General features: G+C 42.3%; 1 protein-coding gene across 2 annotated transcripts in view; it reads right to left on the minus strand.

Annotated features, from left to right (window-relative positions):
- The window catches only part of RFX2 (regulatory factor X2), a 78,805-nt gene that overhangs the window by 33,571 nt on the left and 20,916 nt on the right, over positions 1-24,318 (minus strand). For both annotated transcript variants that reach the window (XM_088448906.1, XM_088448907.1), the window contains 8 exons: positions 21,744-22,008; positions 20,175-20,249; positions 10,100-10,281; positions 3,525-3,644; positions 3,024-3,139; positions 2,797-2,915; positions 1,907-2,016; positions 931-1,082 (listed from right to left, as the gene is read on the minus strand). In XM_088448906.1, coding sequence (XP_088305032.1) covers positions 931-1,082; positions 1,907-2,016; positions 2,797-2,915; positions 3,024-3,139; positions 3,525-3,644; positions 10,100-10,281; positions 20,175-20,249; positions 21,744-22,008 — 1,139 coding nt within the window. The remainder of the gene's footprint in view (positions 1-930; positions 1,083-1,906; positions 2,017-2,796; positions 2,916-3,023; positions 3,140-3,524; positions 3,645-10,099; positions 10,282-20,174; positions 20,250-21,743; positions 22,009-24,318) is intronic.

Below are 24,318 nucleotides of genomic sequence, written 5' to 3' on the forward strand. Positions count from 1 at the left end.
CCCGAGACTGGAGGCAATGACGGCTAATACGCGGGTCACCGCAACAGTGACCCACCTTACCTTGTCCACGCAAGTTCGGCCGCAATCTGGGAAGTTCGCAGGATCCGACTAGCACGGACCCCGGGATCCCGCCGAGATCCCCAGATCGGTACTGGCGTTTCGGTGCCAGCAGGGTGACTGAGCGGCAGCACAGACGTCCAATAGACAGTCTGTTGCTGTGCGCTCTGAAGATAGTTTCTTGAACTATCAAATCATAAAATTAAATAAAATAAAAATAGCTTTAGGGGCTGCTACTCAGACCCTCTGCGAGAACAGTGACCCGTCTCCAGCCGGGCACCAACACAATTGAGGTGCCTCTGGCTCGGGGGACAGGGTATAGGAAGGATGGATCAGTGCATCCTGGGAGCAAAAGCTTTAACTGCGTGGTGCCCGAGATCCAGATCCAACCTACACCCCAAGATCTCCCCTGTGGAGCCTATGGACCCTGAAGAAGAAATTATAAATATCTTCTTTGTATTAGTCTAATAATTTTTATAGTTAACACTCTGGAGTAAAAAGTGTATGGTAGGTGAGGCACTGCCTCCCCTGTCTAACTTTTCCGCACATCGCTGATCAAAACACACCAAATTTCCAGCACTATATACTACTGCGCCTTTGTATAACGCCCACATAAAACCTCAGCATCATATATGTATGTGTAAATCTGCTCTGATACTAGCCAGTGCCTCCCCAGCCATTTACCTCACCGCAAGTCACTGCATTTTAAAAATATTACCTCTATACACAAATCTCTAATATTTGTTGGGAGACTACTGGCAGACACTACCATGGGCCGGCTATGAAAGCCTCAGCGTAAAAAAAAGAAAGGAAAACCAACAACAAACCAAATCAGGCAGACTATTAAAAAGTGCAAATATATGATGTACTCACTGGGGACAGGTCGCAAGACATCTGGGATGAGAATTTCCACCAGAGCTTGATATAGGATGTGGTCACAGCCCCTCATCCACCTCATAATGGGCTCATATTTACAAAGAATCATCAGCTTGTCCTTCGGGATGAATGACTCTTGCTCCTCCTCACTGTGTCACAAGAAATGGCATCAGTCAGTGCTTACATTGTCACATATTACTGGAGCATGAAGCCCTGTTCCAAAAGGCATACTCCTAACCATATTGCCCTACATTAGCCTGCTCATTTAGTGGGGCTGCTACTTCCTCATCTTGTTATCCATTTGCAGTTGCTGGTGTTCTAAATAAGATGATATCCAGTGTGTATCATATATCATTTTAGTCATTCAAAAGCACTAGATAATTATATCTAGGAGCATTTTACTTGTGATCATTACAAACCTTTTGGGTGAGGCAAGATGAAAGTCTACACCAGGACAATTTGATAGCAAACTTTGTTTGTAGCCCCCTGCTGCACTGAGAACTCCATAGACTACAGTGGATGGTATCATTTCTTGACTACTGTCCACCTCTGTAGCATTGATTTACATAGAGTGGGCGGCACAGTGGTTAGCACTGCTGCATATAGTGCCAAGTCCATGGGCTTGACACTAACCAAGGCCCTGACTGTATGAAGTTCACTAAGCAAGCACAGTAAGAAGCACAACGACATTCCTCAAGGCAGGCAAAATACAGCTTGTTATGTAGCCCAAGTTCTATGTATGCTATGCTCTTTACACTCACATATGTATTAAACCAGAGGTTCCAAACCAAGGTCCTCAAGGGACACTAACAGTCCAGGTTTTAAGGCTAGCCATAGCTGGGCACAGGTGACTTAATTAGTACCTCAGTTATTTTGATTTAACCATCTGTGCTCAACCATGGATATCACTAAGACCAGGACTGTTAGTGTGCCTTGAGGACCGTGGTTGGGAATCACTGTATTAGACAATCACCTGCTCAGTGTGGTGGAGCCATCAGGGGAAGATGGTTTAGAATTCCAAAATGCTTGCCACAGCTTCTCAATATACTGGAATTGCAGATTCATTACCACATCAACCGTTGCCTGTAGAGAAAGGGAATGTAAAAAAGTCAAAATGGACATGAAAGGAGTACTTTTATTTATCATGATCATTATTTGTACAAGTTATTTTCTATTTCTAGAGTAATGAATTTATGTTGAAATTCACAGCATCACATATTGTAATATGACAAATTTTTTATAAATATATATCTATCTCATTTAATGCAACTTGTGTCAGGTGCTTTCCTAGGGATTTAACAACTGATGCTATACTTGGTGGATGTCTTACCTGCCATATTTACAATTCTGAGTGATAAAGCAGGACTGGCCAAATGGGGAAGACGTTGACGCAGCTGTCAGTTTAACAAATATTCCAACAATTGAACTAAGATTCTCAGTTTATAAAGTATACAGTTTAGAGTGTTCATAATGTATATGTTAAGTGCAGAGATAGAGATAAAGATTATAATATATATATAATTTTTATTTTCTCTATCAGAATGGCGGCACTCTGTAATAACTCGACAGGATATATTGATGATGTGGAAGTAAACATCGAAATGTTGATCACTGACCCTGCTGTCGAGTAATTATTACAGAGTGCCACCATTCTGTATTTATGTTGGAGCCCCGTATAGGTGCTTCTATGGAGGGCACCTGGACTACATATGCTTTATAAAGGGAGTGCCATCTGCAGTGTTCTATTATATATATTTAATTTATATTTTTTCTCATAGAAAGGACAAATGATCTCATTGTAGCAGTCTCAATCCCATACCGATGTCTCCAAGCTTGTACTGCGTGCACAACTGTAATCCTCACCTCACAGTGCCGCCTGTACATAAGGTGCAAATTCTTTATATCTGTCATGGTAATGCCATCTGGTAGGAGTACAGTGCTCACATTTGGCATAGGAAAATCTGGGAACACGTGAGACATATCTACAAAGTTAAAAACAGGGAAAAAACACATTAAGTACATTCAATTTCTGGAACACACCGATTCATCTAGCTGTGTAATATTACATAAAGCCTCCTAGGGTGCATTACCTATAAACTGCTGGTGATGCTGGCTCTGAGCAGCAACAGATTGCTCTGGAGAGGTGTTCTGGCTGCTGTTCATAGAGTGGTCTACCATGCCCTCCATCTTCTGTGTAGGTCTATACCTAGTCATGCCACATAATACAGTGAATAAAATTAAAAACAGTCTGCCCTTCCCCCTGGCCCAAACACATGGAAGGGCACTTAACCCTTTCTATAACCAACATGAAAAGTGCAATCTGCAGTCTCCGCATTTTAACAACTGTAATTTTTCTAATAATGCATCTAAAACAAAAATAATAATAAAAAAAAAAAAAAAATCACTATGGGTCTAAGTGGAGCAAGAAATAAAACCGAAGGAAGAGGAGGGAGGGAAGAAAAATAAAAAATAAAGCAAGAGGATGAGCAGGGATCAGATCCTAACTAAAAACCACCCAGAGAGCACAATCAATATGCTGGATTGAAAACCCACACTTCATTTGTACAATTGTTAAAGAACAGCCGACTAACCTTTGTTTCTGGTGGATAGGTTGCTGTCTCATTGCCATATACTGTGTATCCTCTTGCAGTCGGTTTAAAGGGGAATCAGGTTTTAATCGAATGCCATAATAGTGGTATTTAGAATTACCCCTGTTACATACACATAAAAAAAAAAAAAAAACCTGTCAGGGTTTGAATAATATTAGAGTGATACTTGTACTATAGGAATTTCCCAATTATACTGGTAGAAGACAAGTATACTGAAAATTACAGGATGTTCAGGAATAGTCATTAAGTATATTTACTAAAATGCGGGTTTTTAGAAGTGGATATGTTGCCATAGCAACCAGATTCTAGCTATTATCTACTAGAAGGTGCTAGATAAATGCTAAGTAGTATGTGATTGGTTGCTATGGGCAACATCTCCACTTCTAAAAATCTGCACTTTACTGGAAATGCAGACTTGGGGGTGTATTTACTAAATCTCCATTTCTAAAAACTCTCACTTTAGTGAATATACCCCTAAGTCTCAATATATTTTCTAAATCTTCCCGCAAGAAGCAAATGGGCTAACTGAAAGGAAGAGGTTGGAAAATCTCTTACACCAGGAGACAGAAGTTTCCAAAGACATGCAGTAGCATTGCTGTCAGAGTGAACAGGAAAATTAAATTAAAAGGTCATTGGACCAAGGAGGAAAATGGGAGAGAGGTGATCTACAAATATTACAAGGCAGAGAAACCTTAGAGAACCAAAATACTTAGCCAGGAGAGTGAGAAAGAACCAGCTGCAAAGTGTCATGCAAAAATATTGGGAATTCTGATATACAGTCCCTCAAAGGGAGTCAGGAGTAAAGGACCATAGGTCTCTATTCAAAAATGTTGTTCTCCCACGATTTATGGGAGGAGATGCCATACAACAGACGAAAAGACAAAGGCCCTCATTCAGAGCCGTTCGCTATTTGCGGTCGTTCGTTTAAAAACAAGGGGTGGCTATTCAAATGATCCGTACGCACATTGCAGTCTGTTCACACCTCTAAGTCTGAATGAACGAGCAAAACATACGCTCGTTTATTTGTTAAAAACGCCCCCTGGCCGCTCGCACCATACGTCATGTCCGCTATTTATTAGATTAATCGAGTACATCGACCAGCGTATGAACTGCTCGCTATTCTTGTGGTTGGTGTTTGCTACCACAAATTTGCGAGCAGTTCTGGCTCTAAAATAACCCAGTGACGTGGTCATTGACGCTGCTGTTTTAAATATACACACCCATAAAACGCCCGTTTTGACCTTTAAGCACGCCTGCGTTCGGATCTCCACTCCCCATTTTCAAGCACCTTCCCCTGTTACCACCCACATACGCCTCATTCTGTCACTCAAAATAGCAGGCACTCGCTATATAGCGTACAAACGATTTTCGGCCGCACTGACTGGTTCGCGCATGCGTACTAAAAAGCGTACGCATGCGCAGATGTGCAAACATCGCTCGGAACGAGCGTACTGCCGCTAACGAGCGGCTCTGAATGAGGGCCAAAGACCGTAAAGGATATTTATAGTACAGAATGAAGGTAGAGTCTAGAGGGTATATTTACTAAAATGCAGGTTTATAGAAGTGGAGATGTTGCCCATAGCAACCAATCAGATTCTACTTATTTACCTGGGTTGGGCAAGAGATCCTGGTGGTCAGAATATAGACAGCAGCACTGAAACAGTCAGAATCCCGATGCCTGAAGGCAAGTAGCCTAATCATAACTCCTAACCCTCCCCCTCTTACCCACCTTTCCTGCAGTCCAACCCCAACCCTCCCCCTCCCTCTGCGATCTAGTCATAACCCTCTCCCTAGTGCATAACCCTGATACTTACTGGTGCCAAAGTCCCATCTGTATGCCGAGCGCCGGCATTCCAACCGTTGGCAGGGTAACTACATGCCATTTACCTAGCACCTTCTACAAGATAATAGCTAGAATCTGATTGGTTGCTATGGGCAACATCTCCACTTCTATAAACCTGCACTTTAGTAAATATAAGCCCAGTAGTCACTATCAGACCATAGACAATATGCAAGGAAGACTGGACAGAGAAGGGACAAAGAGGGAGGGGAAGGATGAGATGAGTGACCCATGGCTCAATAACCAACTTCGTGTGTGTGGGGGGGCGGGGAGGGGGGTGTTATGGGGTGGTTCATTACTGTCAACAGTGTTCCGAGACAATAAAAATGTTTAAAAAAAATGAAATCTTAAATAAATAAAATAAAAAAAAATGTAAAATAGAGACCACTGCAAAACACTACTTTTCATACTGGCACAGTCTGGCACCCTGCAGTCATGGTAAATTACTGCCTACCACAACAACAGATCCCACAAAATGTATTTAAACATGTTGTGCATGGTATTTTTATAATTCCTTCACTACACACGGACTGTCAGACCTTTTGTTCTAATTCAAATCACATCTTTTACTATTTTTAGGGTCTTAATTGGGTACATTCTAAATTACGTGACAAGTACATGTTGGTTATGCGCCATTACTTCCTGTTTGTGTACTGTATTTTATTATGCAGATTGTCACTGATTGAGTTCATTGTTGCACATGGTCTATGAATATTTTATACAAAAAAAAAAAAAAAAGAGAATAAATTTGCAACATGTAGACTAGAGAGTCCATAGAAGGACAACAATAGAAAGCTAACATGAGGGGATACCACTCTCCAATGGGGCTATAGAAAGAAGCAATGGAAAACAAGGGGACAGAAGGGAATGTAAAGTTTATGAGGAATTTTTGGTCCAGTTAATAGAATCAATGGTGAAAATGAGGAGGAGACAGGTAACAGGAAATGGCTATATGCAAAAAACACATAATGCTAGTAAAGAGATGACCATAGCCTGTGAAGGTCCTGGTCTGTATGAATGGTGTTAGGACAACCCAGCCGGGAAGCCCATGGGGAGAGTGGTTTCCTGACAATCTGAGATAGTGATCTTATCCATCTTATGCCGGGTACACACTAGACGATATGTTGTCTGATCCAGCCAGATCAGACGACACATGGGACACATCGTCTAGTGTGTACCCTCAATGCGTCGTCAGCGACATCGCCCGTCGGTCCTGCATGCAGGTCTCATGGCAGATGTCGTCAGCGGGGTCTATGCTGTCGAATGCAGCATGGTCGCTGCCGGCATCACCAAGTGTGTATGGATGCCGGCACCCCACCGGGTCCCAGGTCCATACACACTAGATATAGCATGCCTCGGCCTTTAGAGTAGAGCATAAGTTAGCCAGCGAGATAAGAATATGCCCATTAGTATTTGAGGCCATGCCTGCGTAACACCTGTTAAGGGTTTCAGTAGTATAAAAGTGTTGTAGCGTATGCCAAGAGAGATCTTGAAAGATTTGTGAATTGTGGTAACAATTTTGGCAAAGAAAAAAAAAAGAAGTCAGTCTTTGGGTTCTTTTTCTGTGCACCAACAAAATATAACATTTAATGATTTCTTTAAAGTCAGTGAATTGTCACAGTGTACAGCAATTTTTTTTTTAAATATAGTTTGAATTGGACCTTCACATTTAGAAACATCCGAAATATAAATATTTTCGTCCATATTGGGAATATATGAAGGTTCAATTCTCAAATTTGGCTTTGTATATAGCCTATCAGAATTGACCTCTAACACAGCAGGCTATGATTCCATTCTCAGATACCTCTGAAACAATTAAAGTACATACTGTATAAACACAACATATATTCTTTTCACTCTTGTGTAGATTGTGGTGACTACATTTCATGCCACCTAAATTCTAAATTTTCTGAAGGAGTTTGTTAAAAGGGATGGAACCTACAAAATATATCCCTGGGTGACTGCTAAATGGACCCCTTGATCTTAAGGCCCTATGCACCAGTCAAATTCAGTAGTATCCTTGGGGTCCAATAGCAGAATTTCACCAAGGACCTTGTTAAGAAAGTCCATGTCATGGGCAGGGTTGTCTTCAGGAAGACCTCGCATACAAACAGTTTCAAAGTTATTTTATAATGGTTATCTGTGTGAAGCACAGTGTCCAACAATACAGTCACCTGTTGGGCCACCGTGACATGTAGGTACAAAAGATGCCTGTAAGTGATTCGAGTCAACGCCGGCAATATCAGATTGGACCTGGGAGATTAGGAGAAGCAGCAAAAAGAGAGTAGTTGAGGAAGCCCAGGCAGATACATGAACAAGTAAATAGCCTCAGTAACTAAATACTAAACACACTAGAGGAATGCTGAAGCAGACTGCAGCTAAGCAGATCTTAGATGGGCACTAGTCTTGTGGTGGTGTGCAGCAGCTCCCTCTGATAGGCAGTATCCTACTGTCTGCGCCATCAGATGGAAACTGACTTCAAGCTCAGCTGCAGCAGGCGAGGGGAAGTAGTTATGGGGTGCCACCAACCAGGCCAGGCTACAGAGCAGTGAGAATGGGGAAAACGCAGTCTCTGCAGATGGATAGGGCAGTGGTCCACTGATAGCTGGGTGTCCCAGAAAGGAACACTGGGCTGCATTGTAGTGATCTGAGGTGCGGTCCAGACCCTAACAATTCCTCCTTCATGTTTAACAGTTTACGTCACACACTGAAGAATCAGGTTTTTGATTACCTAACGGCGTAACAAAACAGTGCATGGTGAACCAAAGATTTCTAATTTAGGATTCATTGCTCCGTATGATCTTCTTTCAGGCTTCAGTACTACACTGGCCATGCTTCATGGCCCTGGCAAGTCTATTTTACTGGTTTTCTTACGGCCACTTAATCTGTAAAACCTGCAGCTCTTCTTTTCACATATGAAACGGAGACTCTTACTTTGACCAGTGTTAAAGCGGTTGTCCCGCGAGCTACCTTTTACACTAGCTTTTAATGCTCAGTAACTTATCTTCTGATCCTCTTGTGGGTTTGGGTCTGCCAGACCACTTAATAACAGAATTTCTTGCAGTGTCCAAATGCCTTTTGATGGTGTAGAAAAAAAAAAAAAAAAAAAAAAACTGTACTCACTGAAGCCTCGATTTCTTTGTGATGTATCTAAAGGAAAGACCTACACTTTTAATAGACATAATGGTCTGTTTTTCTTTGTTATTTGTTTTCATGCAGGAGGGGCAGGCACAAGTGATATAATCAAGAAATCAGAAGTTGGAACATCTGTAGAAATTGTTTGCATTGACTTAAGGCTTTTTTTTATTTTAATCTCCAGCAGTTTACCGCTTAACATTGTACTATATCAGATTATTCACTGGATTTGAAATGCTTACATTTCAACAGAAACTTGAAAAAAATAAAAAAATAGGGGTGTTCTAAAACTTGACAGGTAGTACAGAGAGCACATCATAAAGAGATGCCACTGGTGCCAGCCAGGCTTTACAGATTGAGATCCCACCTTGCAGTAGTTACCAGAACCCCTGCTCTAGGGGTAAGAAGTAGGTCTGGAGCCAAGGTGGTGGACTCAACATACAGCATGAGAGGAGATTATAAGCAAAATGCCACCATAATCTCTCAATGGTGAAGCTGCCCTCTCCTCCATTTCCATTTCTGATGTCCTCAGAACATTGGGCCAGGGTTCTTTTTCCAGTGGATTGAAACCTAGTAACCATAGGTTTTGGAGGCTAATTATCATCCAGTCCAGGACTGAATAATACTTTAATGGAAAGTACTTTACTCGGAACGCAAAAAAGATGCCCGGCGCTAGTAGAGTCTCACAGGACCAGGAGAACAGAGTGGGGCAGTTTAGCACAACTGCAGCAAAGATGAGTGAGGACACATCTGTATATGATGGCTAGTGTCCTTGCAGCTGCATATACAGACTTAAGGATGGTCTCCGTTTTCTATCGGTTGTATTCCCAAGGGCTGCAGTATTTGGGAAAGGAACAATAGTTGTCTTGGACATCCACACAATGGGGGATACACCTTTGATGGGATTTCCATTAATCCTGCATTTCCCATGCTCTGTCCTCAGTCAAGGTTTTAAGCATATCCATGCTTAAGCATAGGGGATTTAAGTAGTATTTCAGCCAGTTTGATTCAACGACCTGTGCACAAGCATGGATAGCATTAAACCCTAGACCAGTGTATCCCAACCTCGGCACACTAACAGTCCAGGTTTTAGTGGTATCCAAGCTTGAGCACAGATGATTAAGTCAAAATAACTGCCGTACTAATTAAGAGACCTGTGCTCAAGTATGGCTATCCTTAAAACCAGAACTATTCGTGTGCCTTTAGGACCGTGGTTGGGAACCCCTACCCAAGACTGTTAGGGTGTCTGGAGGGCAGAGTTTAAGAAACCCTAAATTAATCTGTTTCCCACTTGTGGAAATAAAAAAGGGTCTGCATGATACCTGTAACTTGCATTGAGATTAACCACACTTCACATAGTGAGTCTTCCAAGTGTCAGGACACCTTGAACACACACACAAACATTTATATATAAAAATCTAACACTGAGACAAGTCTAGGTGTTGCTGAGTTACCATAGTGATACAGGCGTAATATGGTAAATGACAGTTACTACATCATTGAGCCACTCTTAATCTGTAAGACACAATACACAAAAACACACTATACACAAGTACCATCTTTGAATTTGGCGTATGCTAACCTGGTGCCAAGGCGCCGTGTCCGCAGCCCCATAAACACTGAGCGGATTAATTTGCCAAATGAAGCCGCATTAACAGGATCCAATTTGTGCTCCTGGCAATGACGCAAATAATGGTTGTAAAGGGAGCTTCTGGGTAGGCTCACGCCATCTGCAGTCTCATAGTTATCCAGCAGCCACTGAAGCTGAGGGGAAGGAAAACAAAAAAACCATTACATGAAGGAACGCCAACTCTGCATCACACAGGAAATCCATCTATTCTCTAGCTGCTTACCTTTACAGCAGTTAAGACAGTCATTTGTACTATATTTGCAAAATAGTGTACAATAACGGCACAAATGTTTGTATTCATAACTTTTTTTTAGAATTTAGTTTTGATGGCATAGTATAACATACATATAGAAAATGCATGACAACCATCTAGAAAAGGTAATCAGCAAATGAAAGTAAACATTAATGACAAGTGTAGCAACTTGTAGAGAATTGGGGCCCCTTGATAGTGGGTTGAAGCTTAAATGCTTTGATTAAAATATGAACAAAATCCCCATGCTTATATTTGCTAGATACACCCAGATTTGCAGTATATTATTGTTAGTGCCGATAGCAATAGTTTTTCTGTTATACAAAATGCCGTTACAACTATACAGGAGAACCGTATACCCCAACCATGAAAATAAGCAAAAGTAGAGTTTAAACATTTGAAAAACCATAAATTTCTAAACATGAAATCTTCATTAACTGAATAACAAATAATGTTCTACCATAGAGTCTATTGACAAGCAGAGCACAAACACTTTGAGAACTGCAAATATCCTTGGTCATACACAACAATGTCCTGCTCTAGCAGTATTTTCATTGGGGACAGTTTGTGGTGGGTTAACCCGAGTACTTTTATCTAGAACGTCACTGATAAGTAGCTTCAAGATTGACTGCAGTGATGTAAATAAAAAAAATTATAATCTAAGCATTGTAACATCGCCATAAGGAGCTTTATAACAGAAAGACTAAAGAACTACTTACAATAACACTATTCTGGGGTATACTGCTGCTAATACTAATACTGCTGCTAATGAACAACATAACCACTGCAAACAAGCTCAGGCCTGCTACTTGATAGGTCTTTCCCTGCCAGGGTAAAACCAAGCGCGGGTATATTTCTTTTAATGATACAAAGATGGCTCGGCAGAGAAAACAATGGGCTGGTAGCAAAACTCTGAACTGTTGATGAAAATATGGACCAGAAAAAAAAAAACCCAAAACAAAACAAAACAAAAAAAAAAAAAAGAACACTACATAGGCCGAGTTATGGAGCAAATTTATGTCAAGATCCACAAGGGTGGTAACAATGTATTGTGTGAGCAAATAGGGTTGTTTGCCAAATGACTGCCAAAATATTTGTACTGAGAAAGATTAAAAAAAAAAAAAAAAAAAAGAAAATGTATAAAAAGGAATAAGAGTCCGGAAAAGATAAGATCTAAAGAGAGCGAGAAGTAGAGAGGAAAATAGAAAAAGGTAAAAGAAGAGAGGAAAAGAAGGGAAGGGAGGAAGTGGCAGAGAGAAAAAATAGTATACTGTATAAGGAGGACCTGCCAGCTCAAGGTTATATGGTGGAATCTTTCAGTGTGGAGATGCCAATAAAATAGGTTAGTCTCAGACCATACCTGGAACAGCTACGACAGAGATACCATGGCTCCCAGATCTTATGGTAAGAGTGAATCGTATTGTGAAGTAAACTGAAAATATATTTCATTGTAGCGACAAACCAGATTTTATTAATGCAGAATGGGTGGGAGGTCACTTTTTCTTTCAGGATTTAGCCAGCTGAGTATAAAGGTGCGTATCCACTACATGAGAGTGGAATGTCAACATTGTAATCGGTCACCATCCTGTGAAGTGGATAATGTGCCCACACTGAACGATATGTCGTTCAGTGTAGGCACCCTCCCTCATCCTCTAACAAGCACAACTTGTCGATATCGACAGGTTGGCACGCATGTTCAGACGCGCATCGCTGGTCATTTACATTACTGCACGATTAATGAGTGATCGAACGATAACTATGTTCAATCGCTCAATTTTCTCGTCTAGTGGATCCGTACCTTTAGTCACATTACAAATATTGCGGATGAGTTTATCTGAAAATTTTGTGTAATAAAAACACAAGGATCAGAAGGAAGTGGTGTGACTGGAGATCTAATATTGTTCCAAAATGTATGAAGGCATAAATCAGATGCCTGAAAAACAATGGTTCAAATCGTAGCAGGATCCATATACTATCTGGTACAGAATTACTGAGATTTCCTGGATGGCTACTCTGAGAAGATTTTGAAACACATTGGCAAATGGCCAACCATCCCTCCCTGTCCAGAGGTTCAGCATAGAGTGGTACAGCAGAGATATGCAGCCCTGTCATTCGGGGCCATATGCACAAACGCTCAAAGGGAGCGAGATGTCTCAGAATGGATGCCCTAAATCGGAGATTAAATTAACTCTTTCAATTGAATATAAAAATATTAGAGAGCGAGGCTGAGTGTATTTCTTGGCAGGGCCGGATTAACAATGGGGCGGGTGGAGTTTCAGCTCCAGGCCCTCCCATCAAAACAGGCCCACAGCATCTGTTGTGCTGCTGTAGACAGGAATTTTTTTCCCTGCTACAGTAGCCAGCCAGTTGCCGTCTGAGACCCGCCAACTGACTGAGGCCCCAGTCCCCATCCGCGGGCCACAACACTCTTCCTTACCAATAGGGGCTTAATTAAAAGGTGCACCAGCAATTCGTGACTGGTCCACTATTGTTTTTTTGCCTGGATGGGACCAGTCACAGCAGAGCCTGCACGGCTCTGCTTCCTGGAGCTCCTCTGTTCCAGTCAGCCCCGCCCTCGTGATGACTGTGCAGTTTACAGTAGTGTATACAGCCTGTAACTACTGATGGATGAACACAAAGATCTTCAGGTAAGTGGTGATTCAACAATACAGATTCCAGTACCAATTAAACCAGGTGCAACAGAGATCGATAGATATATACACAGTATATATAGATATGAGATAGAAAAAGGGCACTTACCAGGTAGTTGTGATTTTATCTTTACATCTTTTATTAGAGACTCATTTAAAATGTCACCATGCAGTTAGTAGACGTTTCGGTCCTCACAGGGACAGACATCAGGACAACTGCACCACGTGCACACAGACCACAACCAAATAACATACTGCACACCCAGTGCCAGAGGCAACACCACAGCCCCTCCCACCAATTAACCAGACTAAAATCAGAGACCCATACCACAGAATATTTAATTCAATAGCACAAGTATAGCTGACAAGGCGACCAAATAAATACTCAAGTCTTATCCCTGTATGCAGAGGATAACTCACGTAAAAACCAATGAATTGTGTATATAAAGAAAATCCAATATTACGCCCGCCACCATGCGTGTCATGGAGAGAGCCTATGCGTGTCACCAGCCGGAACTCCGTCTCCGCCCCCGGAAGGGAGGTCAGCCACCTCATGTAAACAAACACTCACCCGGCTGTCAGCAACGCTAGGTGTTCCACAACGAGGGTAACCTGCGCTCACACAGCCCAAGGGGGAGCCGCTGACACCATCAATTAAAAGGAAAAAGCCCCACTTAGTGCATTGCATACCGTAGCAGCTATATTAGAATATTACACACTCAGCTGGTGTTCTCTGGCACATACTGTTAAGCTGGGTACACACTGGGTGATCTGTACCCAGCAGTCGGGCTGACATAGGATCCTGGGCACATATCAGAACAAGGTAATGAATGACGGAACGATCCCTCGTTCGGTCATTCATTACCTGCAATGGGGCAGTTTGTGATGTCGTTAGGTTGGACTTCCATCACGGCTGACCGGAAGATACAGCATGCGACCGCAGGAGAGCGCATATTGGCTATTCACACTAAGCAATGTGGCCGATGTGTCGTTCGGAAACCACATATTGTGCCGATAGTCTCAATACATACCTAGCTTTATTTTGTGTATGTATGCATCTTAGACACTTTTTAAACTCTTTCTCCCCTTGTTCTGCCCCCCACGTTCATCCCGTCTTTCCATGTTGTTGACCTAGTCTTCCTCCTGTCTCCCCATTTTCCTTTCATCTCCCCTGTTCCTCCAGGCTCATTCTTTCTTCCTGCGGTTCTCTTTGTGGGGATCAGTCAGGGCTTCAATCCGTTGGGAATGTCCAATTTTCGGGAGGTGCTCATCACGGTGGTCTCTAGTACAGGACTACCGCGGGGCACACACCTCTTGCTTGGGCTGTTAGGCGCGTTACACACGTTGTCTGGTGACTTCCGGGTCCTGGTCACGTGAAGCATATGCCAGTCACTTGTCCCAGCAATTTTAATGTTCAGTATGCAGGCGGCTGTAGCTGCACTTTCACAGGTGTGCGTGTGGTTTGGCGATTGTGCCTACCAACGCGTTTCGGCCATAGATGGCCTTCCTCTGGGGGTATAAGTCAAGCAGATGTGCTGCTTGGATATCTAAAAGGACTTCTGGGTCCTTGCCTCTTTTCGGATAGGTCGGTTGGAGTGGTGCTCTGATTGGTTCAGTCTTCTGTCCATCTTTGTGTATACTGTAGCTCATTAGTTCTTGTAGACGGTAATGATGGTGGCGAGTGGGATTGGCATACAAGAAGTTAATCGCCCATCTTAGTAGCGGTGTATGTTTGTAAAAGTGAGGCGGACATCGTGGTGAAGACACTTCAAAGGATGATATGACAGGCTCCTTGTGATGGGTTGGACGCCGCTTACTGCACACCATTAAAGGTACTGTTTAAACTGGACTCTACCCTCCAGGTAGCGACCACCATTCATCAACCTGGAGACTATACTTACGACGACATACACAGAAACTTTAAGGCACACGGATGCCCAGCAGCTCTGAAGATTCAGAGACTTTCTCCTATACTACAGGAACTGTTTAAATCTCAGACCAGAGGTCACCAATGTTCAGTTCTGTATCCACTGTGGAAACTTTTTACCCCCATTGTTCCACACACAGTTATGTTGCTATAAAACAGGGTCACAACATTGTATACACTTTTTGTCAGTGAACACATTATATACACATTGTATAACATTACCCAATAAAGATACTATTCAGCTATTCCAGTTCTCATCAGATTTTTGATTACACTCACACATGTCACAGATAGGGGTTGAGTGCAGTAGACTTGCTATACTATTCTCCCATTAGGTCAGGGCGACCACAGGACCTGCAGCACTCTCCATCACACTACCAGCATCCAGTGCGCAGGGTACCCTTCTATTCTCGTACAGTTATTTAATAATTAAAAAACAAAAAAAAACAAAAACATTAAATATCTGTTTGTGCACTCCCATTTCTTTCTATATTTTGTCTAATCCCTAGGGGTCAGCCACCAATTGGGAAGGTGCCTTTCCAAATAGATTAGTCATCAGACCACACTGAAGCGCCAGATTCATATGTATATACAGTATGCTCTTTTGGTGTTGTGGAGGAGCCTCAGTTCAGGCCGAGGGGCCCATTTATCATTGTATACCTGCGGCTATATCACAAAAACACCCATTTTCAGGGGTAAACCGCAAATATTCAAGTTTTCCCTAGATGTATGAAGGAGGGACCGCAGCAGATATCTCCGATACCTGCTCTGATTCTTCCATTGCGGCTGGCAGCCACATCCCCTATCGGTTTCTATGGGGGATGCGATGCTGCCAAATTTACCAACACCCCCTGTGGAGACCACACCCCCACAACACTCGTCACACGCCCCATATCACTTGTCACACCCCCTGCGTTAGCACACAGTAGGCCCTTCAGAAATTTCAGATACAGGTCCATGAGGACCTTAATCTGGCACGGTTTCTTGGCAATCTGAGGACAAAGTAATGGCAAATTCCCCACGATGTGCAAAAATCTAGGGACTCCAATATTTAACCACAGAGGAATATTGTGGATAGAAAATGCAGGAGGGAATTGGGGGTGTAGCCAAATAGGAGTGAGTGGAGAAGGTTATGGTGCTTATTTAATTTTTCCCAAAAAGAGAGCTAATTTTTTGAGGGGAGAAGATATAAATAACCTTTTTCATCTCCTACTGACTAGTGGGCGAAGTACTAGAATGGCAGCAAAGGACACATGGCTAGCAGTTTGGGGAATTTTGACTTCTCTGTTATATTTGGCTGGGGCCATGTGAGTGACATGAGTACACAGTTTGCAAAATTAAAAAGACGTTTTTTTTTCTGGTTTTTTTTGCCGGACGGGGGCGGACTTGGAAGGTGGCAGTGTGTACATTTCCTCTACATATTGGGAGGTTGGTAGCTTTCATTACTCTACCTATTCTGCCAATAGGACCTCTGTGTTAAGCACAGGTTTAAAAAAAGCCTGTAGCCAGAGGAAAACCTCTAAAGGCAGGGAAACATGAGTGACAGAAGTATCCGCGGGGTATTGGGAATGCACTGGTCTGCTTTCTAGTTAAAGTAAAAAGTTACCTTGCTCTTTCACTCACTATGTAACTTACCAATTTATTTCCACTGGCACCACAGAGGAAAATAAATCAATCAATCCATTATCAGTAAATTAATTCATGATGGACTAATTATCAGTAGTCACTTGGATTGGATTTTGTAATTTATAGACTTTACTAAAATAGAGGAAAGTCGGAGCTACTGATACACACAATCATGAGCGGGTCATACTGGAAGCTGCCATTTTTGTTTAACCACATATCGTCAATGAGTTGGGGGTGGAGCAAAGCGAAGTTTAAAAACAAACAAAAAAAAAAAGTTTAAAACTACATTGATAACTGGCAAAATGTGTATGGGATTTCTCAACTACCAAATGAAAAGAAAACAAGGATAAAATAAATCTTCATCCTCTTCAGTAATAACTTCATTATACATGTCTGTCAGTTGCCATGTACTCTGTAACGTTGTAATGCTCTGAGCTGTTACAATCTACAGATCCACTGATGGAGCCGACACATATGTACTATAATGTACATATTCAGAGAAAATTTCTGCCCAAATTGTTCCTACCCCTGTTTTACCATCATTCAGAGGCGGATTTAGACCTCATGGATCCCTAAGCAATTTGGGGCCCCCCTTCTTTAAACAATCCTGAACACTATATTTACGTTCCTGATTTATTCCCCTTACATTATTTATAAAATTTTTCCTCCTTATATTCAACTTTCTAAAATATTAAACATTAGGGGTGCCGTGAAAAAAAATGCTGATACTCTAGGGTGCTGTGTTTAAAAAAAATATGGGAACTGCCTGATAGGTAAAATCTGAATGCTGTCTGCAGGGACATAGGGTCTGTGATTCACAGATGGACGGAATGGCAGAGCCGCACACAAACAGCTGTGCAATTCTGTCCATCTCAGATGCAAATGCAGCATATGGTGTCTGTGGGAAAAAGACACCTCCTTGCTGCATCTGTGATCCAAGCGTTGCGACCGAATGCACGCAGCCTGGCATCACCATCACAACCATCACGACCATTGGACTCACAGATGGAGGACTGTGCATGTGCAGGCTTTTAACAATTGGAGATGTGCGAACCCTATGGGGGCTGCGGCTGCCAGCCGGAATGGAGGTATAGCAGCAGGTTTCGGAGATATCTGCTGTGGTCCCTCTATGATACATCTGGGTGAAACTTAATATTTGCGGTTAAAAGGGGTTATGTCGTCCTTTCAGTATTTAATAAACAGCAGTAAACTTAGTTTACCGCTGTTTGTTACCCGAATTACCGCCAGGTGAAAGTGTAATGCACATGCACAGACTGGCACCTGGCATGTGCAATACACGACAGCCCATCGCTGGCAGCTTTAGGCTGCCAGCAACAGCGTGGAGGATGTCGCTGGACCTCGCCAGAGGGGTAAGTAATGTTAAATACCAATAGCATATTTGCTAGTATTACTGCGATACTAATCAAAATATGCTGCTGGTAATATAGATTGTTGTTAAATTGAGCCCTTATTACCTGTCTAGGCTCCACACTAAAAGGTCAATCCCGTTTGTTAGTATAATGGTGGCAGTCATCAATCAATAAAAGCAGGGGAAGAGAAGAGGATAGGAAGTAGAAGGGGGGAGATGAGGGGGCAGGTGTGAGGTCAGTAACCCTCATATATACAGACAGCAGCTTAGTACCACCTTTCACAGAATTAATGGCTTTGTGTAGCTTTCCCTGCTGCAGAGATATAAATCAGAGCAGTGATATTATATATAGCTACACTGCTATTATACAGCTACATACTGTATACGTGTGGGGAAGCAGGTCATATGCTAATAGTACTCCTCTTGTGCATGGCGGCAGAGCAATAAATCCACCCTCCTCTCTCTTACTATATAACAGTACATCAAGCATACCCACAGATTTACACAGCAAAGCCCTAATCCCGGTGAGCACAGGAAAAGGGGAGGTGTGCAGGCACACAGTGTAGTAAGGCAGCGTGGCCGTGGAGGAAGGAGAGGGTCGTGCTTGCTGTGCAGAGGAAGGGGAAGATACACTGTCTGGCTCACATCATGTGGGGGAAAAGTAGGGTTTATGAATATGAATGCACTATAGCAAACTAATAGGGAGCATGCCATGCCCCTGCTCTAGCTGGGTCTGAAGGCAGCTCACCCACCCCCCCCCAGAAATTTGCTAAACAGCAGGATTATTAATAATAATAATTACACCCCCGCGGTAAGTGTTCTTGTTTCAGATGGTAAAAACTAAAGGCACTGGCGGCAGCCACCTCACCTTTTATGAAGCAGTTGAGCAGCGCGCACTGCGCGACCTCACTGTCTTCTTCCTGTGTTGCCGGCTCCTCTCCTCTCTCTCCGTGCGTGTCACGTGTAGACCGTGCAGCAGGGGAGGAAACGGACAGTGACACTGACCAGGTGTGCTGCTGGTGCTACTGTATCTAGCTCCCGACGGTGGCAGCAAGAAAAATGCCCTCTCCTTTATTATACATCCCCGCCGCTGACCGCGGCCGGGCCCCCTGGGACTCATCGGGCCCTAAGCGCGCGCCTCTGTTGCCTAGCGGTAAATCCGCCACTGCCATCATTTACAGAAAACAAAAGCAACATGAACCCTACTTATTACATCTTGTTTATGTGCCATTTCCTAAATGTGTTAAAAAAAAAAGTTCCCATCACTGTACCTATGATTAATTAAAAGTGACATAACTATATAAATCATCTCATCAGACAATACAAATGTTTGTAGAGCTGCTCTAACTGAAGAAACGGTTACTTGAATACAGGAAACACACTTTTCAATTTACATTGCACAATCACTGTAATGCCACGTATCCACTAAGCAATAAAATGAACTATTACTATATCGTTATCGTGCATTATATCGGCCAGTGTATATGCCATCAAAGACCAGAGATGCGCGCTCCCGCTGGTCGTTGACGACATCTATCATCGCCCGTACTTGCAGAGCAACCTGACAATATTGATAGATTCTGCAGGTACAGGGATGAGGGAGGGTGAAGTCACGGAACGATTGATAGCATTAAAGCGTGGGTGCTCAATGTCGTTAATGACAATGACCACACCGCTGCCGGGGACACACTACACGATATCGCTCATGGAGCGAATAGTGTAGTGGATATGCGCTTTAAGCTGTCTTTTTCCATTTCATGTAACAATTTCACCACTGGGGGCACTGTTCCATTAAAGTCCAATGGGTGACGTTATGTAGCCTCAATAAGTGAACTTAAGTAGCTATACCATTTTGAAAAAAATAGGCAATTTATATTTGGTGTTTCTATAGTCTATAAAAAAATTCATAAAGAAATGGAGATTATTTTGGATATATCGCAAGAGCCAGTGTTATTCCATTGTGGGCTATTAATATGATTATTTCTGCAGTAGTCACTTCTAAGTACAGCAAAATATATAGCTACACAATATAGCACCTAAAGATTAAAATCAGTTTTCTATAAATGTAAAATTGTGGGTATTCAGTATGATGACTTATTTATGGCAAACACGGCAAAAGTGTTAAACATGCATGCTGGTAAAGCTTCTAAGATAGGCAGAGGACTTCTTTAGCGAGCAGACTGTGAAGTTAGAGGTGAACTTACATGGCTGTTGAGCAAGCTGCTTTTGTGAGAGGTGATGCCTTCATTTTTTTGGAGATTTTCAATCGCCATTTCAAGCTACAGAGAAAGCATGCAAAAACAGAGGAAATGTCAGACTTAAAGCCATGATTATTTGGCTTCCGGAGAGTGAACATGAGTTGAAAAAGCTTTGCTGGTTCTGCAACATGCAATGTAGAGATTTAGAAGACCTTATTACTCTGAAAGTAGTAGGAAAATGCATGATATACACATACACATTGTTAGGACACATAGGACACCAAATAGGTATTTGTTAGCAGTCCTGCAAATGTAACCAGACAAAATGTATAGGCAGCAATGCTTGACTATAGCCCTAGTGTTACCTAGATGGGATTGCTCTAACTTGCTCTAATGTCAAATTTGAATCCAGTTATTTACATTATGCAGTACTATGCAAAGATCCATTAGCATAGAGCCTACTAGTGACAGAATATGGCTGCTTCCACTTACACAGAAACACAAAAATAAAAGTTACCATTTTATGCAACTAAAAACATAAAAGGTTTCATTTTAATGAATCCTGAAATAGGGCTTCTTGGACATTAATAATCTAGTGCCCCTAATATGCATTCAGTTTACTCCTGCATCCTAGGACACACCAAGGCAACTGAATATTTGGAAAGTGCATTATAGACTGCTGCAAATAATGGCTCATTAAAACTATGAAGAGGGCTCTTTACTTTTACAGAACATGGTAGTTTTTTTTTTTTTTTCCCCCATGTGTGATTTATATGCCCCCTCTTACAATAGGAAACCCTCCTTTTAGGCCGGAAAACGAATGTGTTTTCCCCCTTATTTCTCGGTTTGCTCTTCTGCACATTCCTCCTGCAATTGTTGTGTGAGTTGCTGCTATGCGATACTGTAGAGTCTCAAATTCAACAATCAAAAAGGCATTCCACCAAAGCAACATACCCCCCCTCCCCAATAGGACAGGCCATTTTCTGTGGTATAAACATGCAAAATAAAAATTAAACACCCAAATGTGCCCAGTACCTCAGTAAGCAACCATGTTGAAATGAAAGACATTCTATGTAGTCCTCCCCCAAAAAATCTGCAACAAGTCAAGATATTTTAAAAATAGACCACTCGTGACCAAGTGACATTGATGGTCTTCAGTGGAAAGGTCCTTTTTTGAGCATAGAGAAGAGTGGAAAATAAAGAATGAGGAAAGAAGAATGAAGACCCCCCTCTGACGTGAGCAAGCCTTTACAATTCATATTACTGTGCTGATCAAGAGAGAACTCTACATGTGACTGCCATGGCTCGTGTATCATAGAACGCATCTCTTATAGATAGCGGTTATATGGATGGATCTTCACTTCTGTGCTCATCCACATGGTCAATGACTGGGAGTATTTTGAATTTTAGAAGTTCGTGCAAGGTGCATTTATAGGTTATAAGTACTAGTTTGACTATTGAATATTAAACCATATTGAATAACATTCTTTAATATACATGCAACACAATTTGTTTAAAAATAAATAAATCAATCACTATCAACACGTAAAATGGAGACAAAGACAAGATACGCACCGTGGCAGGAGAGGAACGGGAAGTGTGAGATAACGTATGGCGGGAGTTGTCAAGCCCACCATGGATCAGGTATGCACCAGAACTAGAGATGATTTGGCTCCCACTCACATCCATGGTGATGCCCACCATACTGTGGGAGGGAATGGCAGTGGGAGCAGAGACCACAGTGGTCACCTGTGCACCTCCACCCTGAGAGTCAAAATATGAGGCACCGCTACTAGGAGCATATATCTGGGCTTCTGCATTGTAGGAATAAGCAGTTCGGCTGTGGATAGAAATTACAAAGTAAAACATTTAAAAAAATAATAATAATAATAATAAATATATATATAATATTTAAGTACAGTTATTATAATTGTTGGTGAAGTTTTAAAAATATAGTGGAGGCTTACAATGCTGTAAAGATGTACCAGCACGAACAAATAGAAGTTGACTGAAGGAGATAACATCCATTGTGGTCTATTTTTAAATGTACTTCTATTGATTTTAAATATTTTCATAATACTGAATCAATATGATCAATCAATATAATATTTTAAAATGACCTCAGTACATCAATACCATGCCTTAGCAAAGATCCAGTGTTCTGAGACACATTTCATTGGATTGTACCTTACACCTACATAGCTCAGCACAAGAAAACTTCAGGAGCTGGCTGCCAACCTCTCAACGGACTTTGTGCTAGTAGTTCTCAGGAAAACTGTAAGCCCTCATTAAGATTTTTTACCTTAATTAAATACTATGGTAATTGCACAAGGCCACGATCCTGCTTCAATTTTCTCTTTTGGATACTCCACAACCTGCAAGATCATGCTTGAGGATCCATACAAAGGGTCTGATTCAGCATGGATCGCTATTGCAACAGTGTACGCAGATCAGTCCATGGTGCGTACTGCGAATGAAGCGCAGTGTGCGTGAGTAAGCATTGCGCTCGATTAAGCAGGATGAAAGCCATTGCAGAGTGAGTGACAGGCTGTGAGCGTCTGGGGGCAGTGACAGGGAAGTAGTCAGAGAAACGCAGGCGTGCCAGTCCGTTGGAACGCAGTTTCCTGGGCGTGCATAATTTAGCCAATGAGACAGCATATGCAGCTTCAGTACTCACTTCGTCCAACAACACTTGTAGTTTCCCGCGGTAGGTCAGACTTGCTGTAATTCTGCATAAAGGGCCGATGTTACCGATGTATACGCAAGGTGTTACGGCTGTGAGATGGTGGTAGTGGGCGTCGCTATGCTGGCTGTGTGACGGCTTTGCGATTGGATTCATTACCATATTTTCGCAGCAGACCTCTATGTGCAATTGCAGCTGCAATCGCAATAGCCATCCATGCTAAATCAGGCCCAAAGTGTTCTGTAAGGTCTGTATCAGGGAATCATTCCAATCAGAAACTAATCACTGTAGTTATACTAAACTACAGCTGCATTCTTGATGTTGGGATACTTCTTTTCAAGGGCCGCACTTCTGGATATAGGTGAGATTTTCCCTTCACAGAAATTGGAAGGTATCCAACTCGCCCAGCTATATTTTCAGGGGCGAAAAATGGGGATTTTTTTTGTCGATAATCACAATTTTCTACCGATTTTTGTTTTCAATCTATCCTATTTGTTTCGGGTGAACAAATCGGATCATTTACCCAAAAACACATAAGATCCTTGATAAGTTCACGGACCTATGTGCTTTCGCCATTGCGTTGGTGAAAAACACGGCACTTTTTTTTTTTCAACTAAACACAACAGGTCCTGAAAAAACCCCAGTAAGTGCTGGTGTCGGGCCAGACTTTGGGGCTAATTGGAGAGCCCCAGGGGATCCATTAGCGCCTGAACAATGTTTGGGACTTATTGGATACCACCCATTATCTGTGTGTTGTATTTTTTTATAACATCAGCAACTTATTGTAAACGATAAATTATTTACACACACACACACGCACACACGCACACACGCACACACGCACACACGCTCCCAACCACAAACTGAACCAAGGCACCCCTGGGTGAAAAGTTTTCTTAATGAGAAATTCAGCAAAGTAAATTGTGCTTATAGGTCACCCTTAGGGTCAGTTATGTGGTGGTGGACAGGGCTGCGCTTCTTGTTGTCCACATATTTTTTGATTGGCAGCAGCCAGCACTGGTTTTGCCTATCACACTGACTAAAAATTATTTTATTCGGTACTGGACCACCAACCCGAGGCACCCCTGCAAGTGCCCTGAGGCACCCCGGTGTACCACAGCACCCAGTTTGGGAACCACTGCACTATACACTCCTAGAATAAACCATGAAGTAATGCTAAGGGAGCAAAAGCATTACTGGGCAGCTTTGTTTTTGTAGTGAAACTTAGACTAGAGCTAGGAAACACCCTTGGGGCATACTGTCCAGCTTCACTAATGCAGGTGGAACCAGATGGTGGTGGGGCCCAACTATTCACATCATTCACTTGCGCCGCCTTGCTTCAAAATGTGATGATAGGATCAGGTCATATTGTTTCTGCCCTCCCCTATAGACACTGTACTCCCAGCATTATTCTCCCCATTTCACTAGGAAGCGGCTGGGATGCGGGAGGACCGCCCACTCTAGGGA

Source organism: Taudactylus pleione, unplaced genomic scaffold (genome assembly GCF_031769625.1).
Source record: "Taudactylus pleione unplaced genomic scaffold, aTauple2 ptg000471l, whole genome shotgun sequence".
Classification (NCBI taxonomy): domain Eukaryota; kingdom Metazoa; phylum Chordata; class Amphibia; order Anura; family Myobatrachidae; genus Taudactylus; species Taudactylus pleione.